This window comes from Lissotriton vulgaris, chromosome 5 (assembly GCF_964263255.1).
Source record: "Lissotriton vulgaris chromosome 5, aLisVul1.2, whole genome shotgun sequence".
Lineage (NCBI taxonomy): Eukaryota > Metazoa > Chordata > Amphibia > Caudata > Salamandridae > Lissotriton > Lissotriton vulgaris.
The window spans coordinates 1,585,829,199-1,585,847,482 of record NC_141693.1 but is presented as its reverse complement, the minus strand read 5'-3'; the positions used below and the strand labels follow the sequence as shown (position 1 = coordinate 1,585,847,482).

At 42.7% G+C, this 18,284-nt stretch overlaps 1 protein-coding gene across 1 annotated transcript in view; it reads left to right on the top strand.

The window, feature by feature from the left end:
• CARMIL3 (capping protein regulator and myosin 1 linker 3) overlaps positions 1 to 18,284 on the top strand; it is a 1,161,278-nt gene that overhangs the window by 309,291 nt on the left and 833,703 nt on the right. Inside the window, exons 3-4 of the mRNA XM_086923677.1 lie at positions 9,270 to 9,320; positions 14,568 to 14,627. Of these exons, the coding sequence (XP_086779803.1) occupies positions 9,270 to 9,320; positions 14,568 to 14,627 (111 nt within the window). The remainder of the gene's footprint in view (positions 1 to 9,269; positions 9,321 to 14,567; positions 14,628 to 18,284) is intronic.

Sequence of the window (18,284 nt, the reverse complement as noted above, 5' to 3'; positions counted from 1 at the left end):
CGCGTCCCCCGCGACCGTTAGCCCTGCGGCGGAATAGCCGCCGCAGCGAAGGTGTTAAAAGCCTTGCAGCGCCATTTTATACAAAACAGTTTTGTGGGTGAGGTCTTGTAGCGAAAGTGAAAAAACTATTTACGTGCCAGAGGGATGACAATTTCATCAATGGTATCCACAAAACGTAGACAGGTTTAAAGTTTAGAAATTTGTGAGTCAAGCACCCCTCTGTTTTTGCCAAGACCTTTTCTGATATAGCCTCACAAAACATCACTTTCAGCCTAGCCCTTGGTGTAATGGCCCGATTTTCCGGGTTTTACCAAAACCCCTCCATCCCAAGCCTCCCCAGTAAATCCCTCAAAGATCTGAAACAAGGGATCGAAATTACCTATGGTAACTTCAAGAGGCCAATTAGTGTCTCTCGATAGGACAGGAGCTCGTCCACGGACCACAGCCTGTGCCAGAACATAAGAAGTTTATAATTGTAAACATTTACATTTACATTTTATAATTCAATTTGTGGGCCAGCTGCCTGTGAGCATGGTCCAGGTAAAGGGGTGTCAGGGCGGTACAAGAAGGTGGGTCTACCAAGGATCTAAGAGAGTGATTTTCAGTGGTAGACACACAATTAGTATTGCCTGTTCCCAGTGTACCACTCCATAGAGGATCCCCCTAGAACCTTGATATTATAGATTTCAAAAGCTGGTGCTAGCTGCCTGTGAATTTTAGTAATATGAGCAGTCTGTTGAATTAATTGTAGTTTCCCTTTCTCGATGTGGGTGGCCCATTGTGTTGTCGAGATCAAGCAAATACCTAAGTAATCGAATGCATCAACTTTCGCCAGTTTGCTACTGCCAACTAACAAAGGTCTTTTGGAAGGTTTGCCATTCCTCTCGTGCAAATAATTTATTTTGTTTTAGTCTCATTTAACACCAAGCCCGCTCATCACAAAATTTGGTAAAATCATTCAAGAGTTGTTGTAGACCCTCGGGGGTTTAGAAATTAGGAGGGTGTCGTCGACAAAAAGAAGAGCAGGAACCCTTCTTGCGCTGATTTTTGGAGTATCACATCCATCTATGTCTAAAAAGTCGACCATCCCGTTGATAAAAAGAGTAAAAAGTGTGGGGGCTAACACACATCCCTGTCTCACTCCACGCAGGACTGGGAAGGTTTCTATGACTTTATTGTTCTCCCCCACCTCACCTGTGCTGTGTAAGTACAATCCAGGAGCAGGTCCACCCCTGATTTGTGACTACAAGTTTTGCTTTTACATGTTAAAGAACCCATTTAGTGTGTTGAGGGGTATTTACAGAGGTCCCTCCGTTGATGTCATCAGATTGGAGACTGTGTTCAATTTGGGATTGTTTGTTTTGTGGCCTTTCACTTTCCTTGGGATGAGGAAAGGTGAATATTACAGGGTCATAGTAATCTCAGACACATCCATTCTGCAGACCAGTATGTCGGTTATGTGGAGCCATGTGCTTTCCAACCAGGGTCAGGGGACGGGGAACAGCGTTTACAACGCAACTTTTACAACGCAGTACCTTTACGACGCAACCATTACAATGCAAGTCATTACAACGACTTGCGCTGGGGGGCACTCGAGGATAGGGAATAGTTTTAATTTACTATCCAACACCTTCCCTACTATCCACGGGGACTGGAGTTGGAATAGTAAATTAAGCTATTCACTATCCAGCGCCCCCCAACGCAAGTCGTTGTAACGACTTGCGTTGTAAAAGTTGCGTCGTAAAGGCATACGTTGTAAAAGCATGTGTTGTAACGACGTACATCCTCAGGGGACAGAATCTGCAAATAATGACCGGCGTCTTCTGAACCAGATAATGAATGGGTCAGATAAATATGCACTAAATTTAATATTGATTATTTCTATGACTTGTTTATCAACTGCCTTCCTATGTCTCAAGTTGTGGGGTATTTGACTGCTGTAGTAGGTACACACATATATCCTTAATGGGTTTGTTGACGTAGATTGCATTTTACAATTTTAGATTCTCAGTATTGTCTTGTCAGATAGTAATTACAGGTACTGGAATGTGCTTAAATATCCTCCGTGATGGTCTCTAGTAGAGCGGTCTTTCTATAAGCACATGGGCTAGGGCCAGGGGCGTAACAAAGGCCCCGCAGCTCCCGCAGTGCGGTGGGGCTCCGAGCTACAGGAGGCCCCTTCTGCCCAGAACCCTGTCAGCAGAGCTCCTGAGTGTGGTCAGAGGGGGCCCCCTTCATGCACTTTGCTGGTGGACCCCTCAAGTTTCGTTACGCCACTGGTCAGGGCTTTAAGTGTGATGAAAAAACTCTAGGGTCTCTCAAAGGGGTGTGGGCAATGTAATTAAGGGCGTGGCTTAAAAACACATAAGGTAAAAATGTGTGCTTAGCATAGTGTGCCACCGACTTGTATTTTGCTGTTTCTGTCATTGCATCCAGATATATGTGCAACAAGTAACATCATACCTACAAGTCAGGACTATTGGCTTTGTCAATGGTTGTTAGTTGCATGCGATAAATAAGCAGCAACTTTGACTTGTATATAATATTGAAAAAGCTTCCACTTAAAACCATGGATCATCACGACAATGTTGCTGCTCCTGAGTTTCAAAAAGAGAAGAAAATTCCAGAGAGAAATTGACTCTCTTTAAAGGATTTCCCTTCCCCTACAACACTCACCTGGCAGGATGTCATGCCGTAACTTCTCCACTAGTGAGAAGTGAGCAGTGTGAGCACATACACATCAATGTGCCTGCTGTCACTGCAGTCCGAAAAAAATGAACCAGGGCACAAAACAGAGACGATAGAGACCCATTTCGAGGCCCCCTTTAAAAAACTGCCTGTGCTCAGCACCGGTGAGACCCGGCCCACTTAAAGCCCTGACTGAGGTTGCAGTTTGCAGAGAAGCAAGTATCTGACACTACTTTGAAAATGAAAGTGTCTCTAGAAAGACTGCTAAAAGCCATATACCTTTAGAGCAGAATGTGACTGCATTTGGGTCTTGCAGCAGCCACTTTCCTATTTCTTTCTGCAGATTTACATTCACAGATTGCATGCGGTCTCTAAAAACTCAGTCCACTATATTCCTAAAACCCTGCACAAAATATTCACATTGAATGTAACTTTCAATTTTTCCCTCCTTTGTTTCCTTAAATGACCCTCTCCTTCCTTCCCTACTTCTGAATGCTGCTGAGTATATAGTCTGCCAAGCTGCATGACCAACTGCCTTAATCTCTTTGAAACCAATCTTTAACCAGACTAGACCTATGGAAATGTCACCTTATAAGTAAAGAAGGAACACAAAAATTGAAATTCTTGTTATAGACGCACCGGACCTGGTCTCAGTAAATAAGGAAAAGAGAAATAGCAATATAAAGCGGAAAAGGACAAAGAAAAGAGCAACGAGAAGAATTTCGAAACGAAAGGCGCAGAAGTTAAAATTTCCGAACTCCTCATCTTCAGAACAGAAAACTCCAGGAAAAGAGGAAACCCTTTCTCTTTCAAAACTCGCACATAATAACGGTCATAATCACCCAATAACCGAAGGAAGAGAAAATCACAAACAACTAAACCCTTTGGCCCCACACTTTTCCACAGCCACGAATGATAAATCTATCTTTGCTGGACCTGAACAACTGACCAAGCAGATCCCTGGGGACATAGCCCCACAGGAACAACAGGTCCAAACACGCTTTCTAGAAATCACAGACATATATTCCCAACAGGAAAGGATCCACTGATCCGAGGGTGAATAGCGAATCTCATTCATAAAATCCATTCACTAGGCTCTCTAACAACATCGGAAATAAAACTAGTGGCCTTCCCGATGAGATCTAAAACCACAGTGGCTATTGTCGAATTTTGTTCCAATGTGATTCCAGCTCTAATCCTAAAGGAAATCGAGATCCTCCATGAAAATGGATATGACGTCGTGGCTGTAAACAATACAGAAAAACAAACACAGGAAAAATTCAAGGAGATGAACAAAATGAAAACTATTCACAATGACCGATTACTCTGCGGCACTGACAACCTCTCTAAAGCTGCCTATGAAAATTTAACCATCTCGATAAAGAATGGAGCAAGACAGATCTGGAATAAAAATCCAATAAAAAAGGAGATAACACCAAAGGAAAATCACTGGTCCTTGATTTTGGGGAACCTAAATAGCCATAAGCAAGGAAGGGAAAATAAACGTAATTTTTAACAGATGCTTGAGCATCGCATCTTGGAAAATCGCAGGGAAAAACCCAGAGAAGTTAGCATTAATTCTGGAAACACTCTACAAGAAACCTGGACAACAAATTTTTTGGATCAAAACGACTACTTCGTTTATGACGTACCAGCAGAACCTGTAAGTAGAGGTCGCTGTAATGGCCGACTTGCAATTTCTATTGGGAACCGGTAGTTATCAACATGCATTTGATGAATGTACAATGTATTAAGGTCAAGCACTGGAATGAAAATATGGACATTTCTCAAGATCTAATCATTTTCAATCTCTATATCCCCCAAACTCCAAAAAAGATGCTCCTATGACCAACATATTTGAGGAAATCGAACTAGTAGTAGAAGGAGAAGGATTTCCCTCAGTTATTCTAACAGGAGACTTCAATGGAAAAATCTCAAACACACTCCTAGAAAAATGGGAATATGGTGAAAAAGTGGAAGCCCTGTCAATTCCATTACCATTATTTCCCTAAGGGATAAAAGCAGATAAATGTGGGAAAATACTACTCCCTCTCTACCAGCTCTAAATGGAGTCATCCTAAATGGATGTACAGAAAAAGATATTCCAGCAACTTATACGAGAAAAGGCATCTTTAGTTCATCGATCTTAGACTATATGACCTGTAGCCAAGATTTATTCGGGATAGCCTTAAAATTAAGTAGCAAATTCAAACAGGAAAGCGATCATGCAAAACTATATCTCAATACAGGAATAATACTGCAACCCATCGCTCCATGGTTCATTACGCACTTACATAGTACTGCTGTTGTAAACCAGGCTAAAGGGCAGTTGATATGGAATTCAACAACAATCAATAACTTAAATTCTGCAATTATCACTACCCAAATATTTCAGAGTGTCCATTCCTCAGACCCAATATTACATATAGCCCTCAATAAAGTAGTGACATCCCAGCAGAAAATTACAAAATGTCGGAAAACACATGCAGGGAATTGGAAAGGAAGGACCCAAGATCAAGGACCAATTACACAGAAAAAATTAATTTGATGGCAATTTTTACATTTCACAGAGACCAGACACAAAGAAATTAAAAACTTAAAGAATCTCCGTTGGAGTGAAAAATTCAAAATTCAAAATTCTCAACAGGATCAAAAGTGATACAAACAAATAGCAACAAAACAAAAAAAAACAGTTGGGCATACTGGAGCTTGATTGCCATAGAAACAGGAATAAAGAAATCCCTGCAAACCTCACCCTGTTCTTCCATCGGAATGAGAAAAATATATTCATGATTTATACAAATCAAATATAAGGCAAGAAACCTATAGCCAAGCAATAAGCAACATAGGAAAAATCTCCCAAGAACTCCTTGCCTCTGCAGTTCGGCAAAGTGAATATCATATAAAGAACTCCAGATCCTCAGCTGCAATGGGTCCGGATCAGATCCAGATAAAAGTACTTCAAAGCAACCCAGAAGATTAGGGCAAGTTTTTAGCCCTCCTATATTCTCATTGTCATGCTACCGGTGAAATCCCTAATTCATGGCTGGGGAGCATCATGATCCCAATCTTTAAAAAGGGCTCTAGGTTGCTTCCCAACAATAATTGTCAAATAGCCTTGTTGGATGCCACAGGGAAGATCTTTGCGGCACGTGTCTTGGAACATCTGAAGCACTGAGCTTTCTCATGCAGAGTAGCCCCCATAAATCAAGCAGGGTTTTGACCAAAACATTCTGTAACTGACAATACAGCGGTGCTACAGACAGTTATCGACAAGTACGTTGTGTCAAAATCGCAGGTCATCTATTGTGTTTTCGTAGACTTTACAACAGCGTTTGACAGAGTTGACAGACCAACACTCTGGAAAAAAAAAAATAGGAATGCCTAACAAGCTTCTCGATAGAATAATAGCACTTCACACTGCATCATGGTGCCAAATACAAATGGGGAGAGAGAAGGTCCTTACTCGACCAATAGTAACACCGATGGCCTAAGGCAATGTTTTCTTTTAGCCCCGTCCTATTTTCTTATACATATGTGATCTGTCTTGCACAAATCAATAATTTTCCCCAAAAGATTTCATTTGTAAAATCCAAATTCTGATGTACGCAGACAACGTGGCTATTTTAGATCTTACACCAGTCGGCCTACAAAGGAACTTACAGGCTTTAACCAGATATGCAGAAGAAAATGTCCTAGTTCCAAATACATCCACAACCAAAATAGTACCATTCAGAGGAAGAAAGCTATATACAAAATTCAACTGGTCACTAGGGGGAAAATCTTTAGAGGTGGTCAATGAATATACTTACTTACACAAACATTACAAAATACCCCATCTCTTCAGCACTTAGGTCACAAAGCAGATGTACAGGTTGGGGCACTTCAAGGTTTATATTCCTCTTCCGCACATAGTCACTTTCAGTCTCTTTTAGATGTTTTTAGTTCTAAAATTCCACCTATTTTATTGTTCGCATTAGAATACACCCCAATAAAACAGTGGCAACAAATACAAATTAAAGAAGGCAAAATACTTCGTAAAATTATCAAAGTCCATCAAGCAGTTCCTGCACAAGCTCTACACCTGGTCTCTCTTTAGTTAGCTTGTATGCTAGAGCTATCACTAACGTCATCTGGCCTACAATCTTATACACGCTAAACAAGGAACCTTAAGATTTTGTTTGGTTTATTGAAAACAGAAACTTTTGGGATTGAATCATCGCATCATATTTTTAGACGAAATTTAAATACAGCTTTTAATATATCGAACTGCACAATAACACTTTTGAAATCTTGGACTCCTGCGCACTTGAGACTTTTTTTTAAAACACTTGACATAGAGAATAAGTTACGACCTCGACATCAAGCACTGCTCTCAATTAAAACATTATGAACAATATGCAGAGTCAACGGAATATGAATATCAGCAGAAATATATCGGTTTCAACTAAGGGCATGGAGTCCGGCATTGTATTATCTTATTACGGCTTGGGATTCGCCCTTTAAAAGTATTTACTTCTAGACGGAACCATATCGAAAATGCCACCTGTATTTGGGATTTATGTGACGGAGGAGTGCAAACCGCACGTTCTGTTTGAATGTCCAAATTCAACACTAGTGCATGCCAGACGCTCGTATTTAAAACCTATTCCAATCAGACATAACTTTATTACAGTCCAAGGTCTCATTTTGCTTCTTAAATCGCCGCCAGATGAATTTGTACGTCATAATTTGTTCATATTTTGAAAGAGCTTAGAAACATTTTTTTGAAATGAGTAACCTATTAATGTTTATTTTTTTAATTCTATGTTTAACATTTGTTGTTCTCCACAGAGAACTAAATCAAATAAAATTTGACTTGACTACTTAATCTCTTTGAAACCATATCACTGCCATCTAACAGTATATCTATCCTTTAACCATTTGTTTCTCACATAGCCCTCACTAATAATCACACCTAACTCATTAATGTATCACAAAGGAACTGGAGTTAATGCATGGAATGGGTACTTTGAGAGCTCAAGAGTAATCCCTGTAATCAATAACAATTAACTTTGGGATCGAGTAGCATGCTACTTGCCATAAAGTCCTTTTTTTAAGTTCAAGTTTATTGAAACCAAGTACAAAAGGGTAGTACATCAGAAATGCATCATACAAGATAAATATAAACAAGTATATAAAAAATACATAATAAAGGTGCATGAATAGAAGGAATCAATAAACAATACCATAAAGTCCTTTAACACCTCTTGTAACTTCAATTCAATGACCTGCAGTTATATGCCACTCTTGAAGCATACTGAGTGGCATCTCTAGTAGCAGCTGGCATATTTGCCAGAAGGTGATATTAGCCCTTTCGCAGGCTTACGTGATACAGTTCGACTGTGGCCTTGTGAAGATATTTTTTAATCAATTTTAATTAATTACTTCACTATTGTTTTTGCTCAAAAGAAGATGTCTCCTTGATTTGAGTCTTAGAGATCCAGCTGCTTTTATCTACTGTAGAATTTGGCTGTGGGTCTTTGGTAAATGTGTCATTTTTAATGTTCTTTTTTATCTCTATAGTTTCCATCAATCGAGCCAATAGTTGCATGCTCAAGACTTAGGCACCCTTAGTGGCTCCTTGCAGCACCTTCCTCTTTCGTGAAGCGGCAAGGCCGCCACTTATGTGCACGCAAACCTTTGCACTCTGGGATTTGGACATGCGCACTGCAGCCTTTGTTCAGGTGGATCTTCCATTCTAAGAAGTGCTTTGGGCTCACCCTAAGGTTTCCATGTACGGACAACCTGTTATGCATACAATACATGGAAACTTTCCATGCTAAACAAACGGCATTAACGACATTCGTTTAGGTGCACAGTGCCATTATAGCTTAAATACTTTGCGTCCATTGGCCTCCCCTAAGGGATTCGCCTTTCGCTGCCGTTGTCCAGAGCGATAATATTTTTGCACTCGATATTTATGTCAGACGATATTTATGTATATGATAATCAGACACACTCAGGTGTCTCATGGTTTATGCACATGCTCAGTTACATTCGTGCTTAGATGTGCCATTTCCTGTGATGATGTGGCATCGCGTGCTCTGGTGTGTCGAGGGCAGAAGTTCCAGAGCATCTGCAGAACCGCATTATTACGCACAGGTGTATATGTGAATACATATATTGGTTGCCGTTTTTTTTAAATTAATTTATATTTATTTTACTTTAAGGTGTTATGAAGCGCCTACAAGGCTCTGTCCGTAGACGGATTGCCTTGCATAACAAATCGTGCATCAGAGTGTATTAGTAATGAATGTAGAACAAAATGTATAAACATACAGCGCTCTTAGAATAAAAGTAGAAATGAAATATAGGAAAACTATTAGTCATCATGAGTATAATATTGAAAAAACTATGTGTGGATGTGTTGGATGAGGGGTCATTCGAACAGAAATCTGAAAAAAATGTATAGTGACTGGGGCGATAACTCCAGTATCCAGATGTAAGGCAAGAGTCGGGGGATGTCAACTCTAGTGCAAGTAGAATGCAGCATAGAAGAAAAAGCAAACATAACACTTTGTTTCTTGTTTTTAACACAGGTTCTTACAACATGGCGGATTTACATCTTGATCGTTAAGATTCCGACAAAGGTGAGTGGTAATAGTAGAAAGCATCGTTGAAGTATGAAAGGTTGGCATGCATGCCTGGGAGAAGGTAGGGGCAGGTGGGGGAGTCTGCCAGTGTTACTTCGCATGGATGAATGGCACCAACACTCTATGCAAATGTGCATGTTTATTGCCAAAATGTGTTATTTTGTTAAATAGTTTGTAAAGCGCATTGCTGCCACGAAACGAGGCTTCCCAGTGCTAGACCCCGAAGCATAAGAGCGGCGTCTGCCTACAGAGAAAGGGAGAAACGGGAGCTAGATAGAAATAATATCTTGAGATTTTCTAATTTTCTAAAGAGAAAGTGAATATGGATTTTCCTAAAAGAGAGGGGGGAGGGAATTCCTGAGAGAAGGGGCCAGGGTACGAAAGGACCGTCCACCCTCTCTTGCTCTCCTAACTCAAGGGACAGAAGCTACATTGAGATCATTAGAGTGCAGAAGCTGAGAGGGCTGGCAAGGAGATTTGAGATTGAACATGGTGGGGACCCAGGGAGGGCAGGGTCTTATGAGCAATGTAAAAAGCCTTGAAGGATGCTTGTATCCACAGGGAGCCAGTGCAACTTGCAGAGAAGACCAGAAACAGAGGAACATTTGGGGAAGGTGAAAAGCAGTTTAACTGCAGCGTTTTGGGCCAGCTGAAGTTTTCTGGTTACTCCTTTGTTGCTTCCAAATACAAAACATTGCAATAATTTAAATGGGATATAATTACCGCCTGAATTATGGTTTATGGTTTGTCGAGTGACAAAATCAAAAAGGCCCAGGATGGACTTTAGGCTTCCAAGAGCCCATAACAAGTTCCTGCTACAGGTTTAGCTTGGGCCTCAAAGCCAGAGTGTTAGCCATCCTGACTCCCACGTTTTTAATGGAGGACTTGGGCTTAGGGGTAGGCCCAAGGGAGGAAGGCCTCCAGTGGTCACCCCAAGCATGAGCATGTTTACCTAACAGCAGAATTTCTGTTTTAGTCCCATTCATTTTGGGAAGTGTCAAGGATATGGTTGTCTTCCAAAAAAGTAGTCGGGATGCTGTTGGCAAGGAAAGGACAGAATATTTTCTGGCTTAGAGGTATCCAGAGAAGATTTCTTCAGGCGGAGGAGCATGCTTCCAATGCCTGGGTACAAAGGCAGAAGACAAAGAGATGTTCACGGTCGCTAAGCATGGTGGTAGAAGAAACTCCTGCAACTACATAGAAAGATCAGGGTTAATAGAGTCATCAGGTGACCCAGATTTCACTTGGCCACAGGGAGATAGAAAGGAGGGTGAGCACAGGGAGCGTAGCGAGTTCAGCAAGACTGTAGTGTTGATGACCGCGACCAAACATCGGGAGCCACCAAAGGGAGAGTAATTATCATCAATCTTACCAATGAAGTATTCGGCTAATTTCTCGCAATGGAAACTGTAGGCTTCAATGGAATTAGCAGAAAGCACTGGTTTTATGAGACTATGCATTAGGTTGAAAAGTTCCCCGGCCAAATTATTGCTGTTACTGATTTTATTCGCAAAGTAATCAGCCCTGGATTTCATAATAAGTTTATGGAAAGATTTGATAGTGGATCTATAGTGTACTTTAAGTAAGGGATTGTACATTTTTCTCCAGGAGCATTCCAAAGTTTTACAATGCTTTCTGGCCAAGACGATAGTCTCATTAAACCAAGGAGGGCGGGCTTCTTTTTTACTGGGACCAGTCTAACAGGAATAAAGACATCTAAGGCTGGGGTAAGCCAGGATTGCACAGAATTATTAGCTTCCGCCACATTAGAGGCCAGGTGGGAGCAGCTTGCCTTAATAAGGGCGTTTGCAGGTCAAATCTGAACCCGAAAAAAGTCACTTGGTGGGGTAAGCAAATGGACAAAGAGATCATAAAATGGTTAGTTCACGACACCGGAAGAGGGGAGGTGGCCTGTTACCAGTACGGAGCTAAGGTTTGAAAAGACTGGGTCTAAAAGATGGCCAGTGGAATGCATGGCATCCATAACTAATTGGGTTAGCTGCACAGCGGCAATGAGGTCTATAAAATTGGTGATGTTTTCATTGTGCGTGGCAGTAAGATGCTGGTTAAGATCCCCAATAATGTTCAAATTGGTTAGCTTAGTAACCAAGGGTGCTATAAAGATAGTCAGCACCTCCATAAACGCTTTGGAGGGGGATGGTAGATTAAAAGACCAGAAAAAGTTAAGATATTGTTAAGAGAATTTTAAATAGAGGGCGCTTTCACAGGCAGATGAAGCACTGAGTGAGGCTACCAGCCAGTGTATCTTTGTAAATGACGTTAATGTTACCTCCTCTTCCACTGGCCCTATTAAAGCTCTTCAAATAACAGCCAGGGGAAAGTTCTAAAGCGGATTCCACTGCTGTGTCAGGTTCATTATCCGGGATAACATCAAAAACGTTTGCATGGTGACAAACCAGTTGACGCTGTAAAACATGAACTCAGTGAGCATAGACGAGGTAGAGGAGAGAAGGCTAATAGTAGGCCCATAAAGACTGAGTCTGAATCTGCAGGACCTGAAGCTGAAGGATAATTCCTGAGGTGTCCACGAGTGCACGCTGCATGGCAGTGGAAGAGCCTTAAGAGCATGGAGCCCAGTGGAGGAATAAACTTGTCTCTGGCAGTCAGGAGTGGTAGAAGGCCTGGCTTCTAGGCCTATCCAGGGGCAGATAGGCTTGACTTTGGCGAGCAAATATCTGAGAGCACTGACAGGCTCCTCCTGGATCGTCGCTGATTGGTTCTCCCGGACTAATCAGAACAAACAGTTTCAACCGACAGAGAACAAGGTGCCAAAATGTCAAAAATGCAGTACATGTTCAAGTTAAAAATGCAAAATGCTTTAAAAATGTGCAACAGACAAGTTCAATTACGTGCAAGGATTCACAGCAACAAAGCGGACAACAATTAACGGTAGTGTGGTGGCGTTACAATGGAGGTGTGGTCCCCTGGGTCTATGATGTGAACTTTTCCACAATTTGTAGTATATAGTGGCGTAGCTCATTTGTTCTCATCATCTCCCATTAGGGTAATTATTTTGTCATTCTCGCATCTAACCTTTGGGTCATTTAACCTTATCATAGTTCTCTTACTAAGTAATGTCATAGACAGGTCTCTTCTTGACCTGCTCGAAAGACCCTCTGGGTTAGTCTGTTTTTAGGACTTGTCTCTCTTGACACTTAGTGATGCTCTTTGTTCTGAGGATAACCTGTGCCTGTTCCTGACCAATTCCTGTCTCTTGCATTGGGTCTTAATCAGCGCCTCTTTCATTTGGTGCCAACACTAAAGGCCCCGGAGGTATTCCTGTGGGCCTTGTTTTCAGCATCCCCTATACATTGACACCCCTGCTAAGCCTATCAATGAGGATCACCTCTGTCTTGCACCTCTTGGCCCCGTCACTGATAATTACTGGTAAATCACAGTGCATGCTTTTAGCACAATTTGGTAACTCTTCATCCTCCTTTCTAGAGTGGTGCTCCAATGTAGAGCATAGTTATAGACTTTATAGGATGGCATTACCCGAGTGGTTTTGAATGTTCCCGAAAATCCTGTGGGGTTTATTTACAAGCCCCCTGAGCCACTTTTGCGTCATTTTTCCCATGTTAAAAATGACGCAAAAGGGGCTCAGGGGGCTTGTAAATATGCCCCTGTGTGTCGTATTCGTAGGCAGTAGTGTATCACCTTTGCCATGGGCCCTTGTTCAGACAAGGAGTAGGAACCCCCCTTCCACTGGATGTTTAATGAACTACACCAGTAATTTGGGCTCGGCCCCCTAATTGACCATGGGACAATGTGCCTCTGTCACTGCTGCACTATTGATAGCTTCAGCCCTGCTTTCCAGCAGCATATTGAGTAGTTGCTCACTCACTTGGGTCCAAGAGTGATGATTCTGTCTGCCTGTTGTCCATGGTAGTGAAAGGCCTCTCTCTGTGTGTTCCTCCTCCTGCCCTTAGCAGTGGGGATGCTCTGTATCTATCCTGCTGTACATCGAAGCAAGCAGATATGCTGTCCCTGTTTCATGTTTGGCCTTCGCAGTGAAGCTTTCCATGCCTGATCACACTTTGCCCTAGGAATGATAAGTTTATCTGCCTGCCTTCCCTGTTTCTTCTTGGCCTTAAAAATGAAGACACGATATACTTATCCTGCCATTAGTTCGAACTGAGATGATTTTATATGCCTGTTGGCAATTATGGTTGAGAATCTTCCTTTTTCCTTGCCCTCTTTCCTCTTGAGCTGAGGAGGCTTTCTATCAAGAATACTCTTTGACCCCAACACTGATTGTTCCCTATGCCTGTTCCCCTTGTTGTCCTAGCAGTGGTGGGCCACTGACCTCGGTTGGACCAACACATATCATAGGTCCGGGCACCAAAATAAATGTGGCCCTGATTTAGCGAATCGGGTAGCAAAAAAACGGGGTGCATTTTACAAATCAAGGCAACTCTCAACATTTTAACATATGCTTTCTGCTTGGGCAGTGAGGGGTGTGTTGATATTCACAAAAGGCATTTAGGACTAGTAAAGTTTGGATTCTTAACGTTACTACTCCTAAACTGAGACAAAATCCTAACGTTACGACTTTAGTTATTCACAAAAGGCATTTAGGAGTAGTAAAGTCCCAACTTTACTCACTCCTAAATGCCTTTTGTGAATACTGAAAGTTGTAATGTTTTTTTTTTAAAAAGACATTAACACACCCCTGTTCTTCTTCCCTTAGCTTCCTTTCAGGGATAGGGGTGGGCAGTATGTTCTATAGTCAACAGCCCCAGCAAAATAGTAAGTATACTAAGTGAGGTAGACCATTGTCTAAGGCTGTCTAGCACTTAGCAACAGTACTACAACTATAGCGTCTAGTGATTGTCATGCTACAGCTCCCACTGTGAGTTTGCTAGTCTGCCTCCTATCTGTGTGGCCAAAAAACTGGCCCACTACACCACGAAACTAGCCATCTGTTAGATTGACCCTTCTGAACCTGGTAGATTGCCTTGTGGGCCAATCCAACCCTGCCAGTGTCTGTAACACCTACACCACCTCTGCCTTGGCTTAATGCTCACAGCAGGGAGTGTTACTACCTTCCCTTTTGCATTGATGATTGTCAATGTATGTCTATCTCGCCTTTTAGAACTAAGTTACTGTGAGTACTGAGGTATTGAGGAGCCATGTGTTTTTATATTTGTTGAAGGCTGAAAGAGGGAGATGCTGCTTTTCTGGCCTGAGGCTAACCTTTCATTGTTACCTTCTTGCTTTCAGATCGAGAGCTCCTTCAATGTCCTTGAAATTCGCACCCTGAATGCCTTGAGCAAGAACCAGGTAATGTCCTCCTTTTTTATTATCAGCTGTTCTCATTCCAACTATTACATTGCCTTTACTCTAGCCGGTCAAGAATGTTTTCTCTTCACCTCATGGTCCATTTATGTTTTTTACTCTCAACACTCCAGCTTTGTTCAGCTTCTTTCCCCACTATGTTACAATGAGTTACTTTGATTTTCTATAGTGTTATTGCAAGGGTGTCCAACGTTGATTCTAGATGGCAAAGCCAATGGCAAATTTTCAGGGTATCTACTAAGTGCATAAACCATTATCCGAAACGATAACCATTTAGATAGTATCTATAACCAGAATGTGGCATTGGTCTCGCCCTCCGAGACTACGTTGGACACTCCCGTTCTACAGCTTCTAGAAAGGCTGTTTTAGAGTGCATGCAGACGTTACTGAAACCTATTGTAACTGAAGTTTCGGGTCCGTACTTGACCCAAGGTAGTGTGTTTTCAGCTGACTAAGCATTTCAGAGGGGAAGTCTTATTGCAGAAAGCAACCCCCCCCCCTGCAATTTCTTTTTTACGGATCATAGCTTTCATATTTCTGTCGGATGAGCCAAGAGTTATTCTCAAGTAATATGGCCCATGATGAAACACTAGCAGGGTACTACCTCACTCCAGTGACTTAAAGGTTCAGTTGGCTGTCCTGTCTGATCTACAGGGACAAAACATGCTTAGAGGCCTCTCTGTGACTGCTCAGCTGACCTGCTGCACTGGATCTGCCTGGACCTACAACTGAACCTGGCTGAACCCTGCTATCCTTTGCTGGAGTGAGTTCCTAATCCCCAAGAGGTGCCTTTCCAGGTCCTGGACCCATGGCTGGCATCAGTTGAGCTTCTCCTAGCAAAGTTTGAATCCTGCAGTTTTGTCTCTTCTTAACCGTGAATAGGCCTATTCTCCCCCAAGACACTGCTGCTCATGACTACTGCTAACGCAAAGCTCCAGGGAACTCTTAGCGCTACAGAACTCGCCAGCGACAGCTGGCAATGTGAGATCTGCACTTCATGCTAAAGTAACAACAGCCCACAGTGACCGCCAACGTCAAGCTCCAGCAACAGCCATGTGCAATGCTCACCAGCTCATCATGCTACAGCGCCAACAGCACACTCCTCCCGAACTGCTCTTTGTGCTACAGCGACGTCCAACCACAATGCTCTCCCTGTTCCTTGTGACCTCCTTCACTGCGAATGGAACTCTTTGCACCGGAGTTAGAAAATGTAACTTTTTCAGCTGGACTTTCCTGGTACATGTAATGTAAATCCAGTACTTGTGTAGCACACGTATCACCCCCGAAGGGGTATCTCGGCGCTGGGCACCGTTGGGAAGATTAAGCAAGCTATTGCCCAGAGTTGCATGGGGCTGGGCAGACCCCTGCCACCAGAGCCAGGGATCGAACTATGATCCCCAGCGTCCAGCGTCAGTCGTCCTGGCCGCAGCGCCACCCTGGTCTGGGCTTCATTATGGTCAGCCTGAACTTGTAACTTTCCCCAGGTCTAGCACAACCAGATGACTGTGAGTGGCTCTTTGTGCTTTTAGGTGTAATACTTATCTAAACCTTTGAAATTCAAGATCTCCGTTCAACTGATTGGATTTTTGTTTTTCTGGTTGCTATTTATTTATCAAAATGTACTCTATTTTTCTAAATTGGTTTTTACATGTTTCTTGTTACTTTACTACTGTTTGTGTCCTCCATAAATACTTTACCTGACCACTTTTGTGCCAAGCTCCCATAGGGTTAATCCCAAGTTGATCTAGTGACTTTGTGGTTCACCCTGAAAATGATTGTGGAAGTTGCCCAAGTGGGGCTTCCACCCCCCACAACCAATAACCCAATTTCTTACAGTTGGTCATTTGTATATCGCATTTAGCAAAATGTTTTAGTAAATACGGAATACATGATGACAGTTAGTCCTGTGGGAATCCAGAGACACCAGAAAAATGAATTAAAGATGCATATTCATTGAGTCACCATAATACATTATAAAAATGGTGTCTATATGAACATTTCGTTCTAAATTCAACAGTGGTGGCTGTCATTACCTAAAAGTGGTGAGGCAGGAAAAAGTGCAGTGCCAACTCATGGAAAATAATCTTGGCAAACACTGAAATGCATTATATTAACGATTTACATTTTAAATGTTTAACTTTCAATAATGTAATGTATGTTGGCGGTCCAGTTTGCATTAAATATAGTACAATTGACCATTCACTTTCCTTGCTGCACGTTATCGTTCCAGTCCTGGTGTTTTTTCTCATCATCCGGCGCGGGCTCCAGCCAACTCCTGTAACCAGTCCATACGCTACTCTCATGTTGTTAACCAGCATGAGAGAAGCACCAGGATTGGATGGAGCAGTCTGTCTCAGCTCTCCCAAAGGCACTGGAGGCCTGTGCTTGCTCTCCACTGAGCTTTCTAAGACAACTTGGGTTGGAGATGTTTAAAGTGTGCATGTTAGGCTGTCCGTCGCAAGACAACCAGCTAAAAAGACATGCACTTTAAACTCGTGCATTACTCCTCATCACCTGCTGCCAGTCAGCAGCAATGGCCCTGCCCTCACAACCAGCTCGGGCTGGCAGACGAAAAATAAGATGGTAATGAATTAATTTTATTGACATTTTATTTATTCCTTTTTATTGACTCCAAGCAGGCAGAGGGACGCTCCTCCTCTCAATATGAGACGCCGCCACTGTGAAAATAGTGATGGTGTCGTGCTCAAGTGACTTGAATGTGCACTAAGTGAAAAGGTGAGGCACATAGTGGATAGTACGATGGCTGTAGGAAATTAAGGGTCAAAAAAGGCCTCATCATGGACCTATTTTTGGGGTGCTACAAGACAGTCCCAACTCTGGATAGTCAACGAAGCAAGACATAATATTGGCAGTCAGAACGTTCTTGTTGCCTTTTTCTAATAAACAAATTTAGCTGTGAACTCACAGTTAGAGAAGGAGCTGGAGGAAAGGTAGCTAGAAGGCTTCTGGGGATGCTGCACTTCCCTAGGGGTTTAGACCTCTAAGAGAGTAGAGGAATCTCAGAGAAGCCCTACACAGGGTGCTGACGTCCCAGCTCTGACACTCCTTTATTCTAGGGTGCGCTTCGAGAGCTCCAAGTCTTATGCTGGGTTTCCCATTGCACTTCTTCAAAGAGTCCCATGCATCCTGGGGAGACAAGATCTTGTGTCCGTTCAGGGCTTAAGCTTGTTTGAGATCTAGTGTGGTAGTTTATATGAACAGACCACAGCTTCCACAATTGGGCTTTGCGGAGGTGGCCGACCGGAGGGAGGATCTCCCCCCCCGGGGATTTTGGGGCCCCGGGATGATGGGTGGGGGAAGGATTAGACTGGGGGACAGGAAGTGGTTTTTGGGCCTGGTTGGGCTGTTTAGGGGGATTTGGGCGCCTTGGGCTACTTTTGGGCTAGGAGACTATGATTATGGCCATCTTGGGTCACTGTGCACCATTTTGTGGGACAGTGACCCAGCAGCCGAGTAGCAGGGGAGAATTGTTGTCCCGCCCTCCCACCCTTTAAGGCTGGATTTGGAGTTGGTAAGGAAAGGGGGGTGGTACTGGGGGGTTGAGGAGTTATTTTCTGCCCGGTAGTTGCAGGGGTTTTGTTGGGAGCAGGTGCTTCCTCTGGTTTAGGTGGTGAGAATATG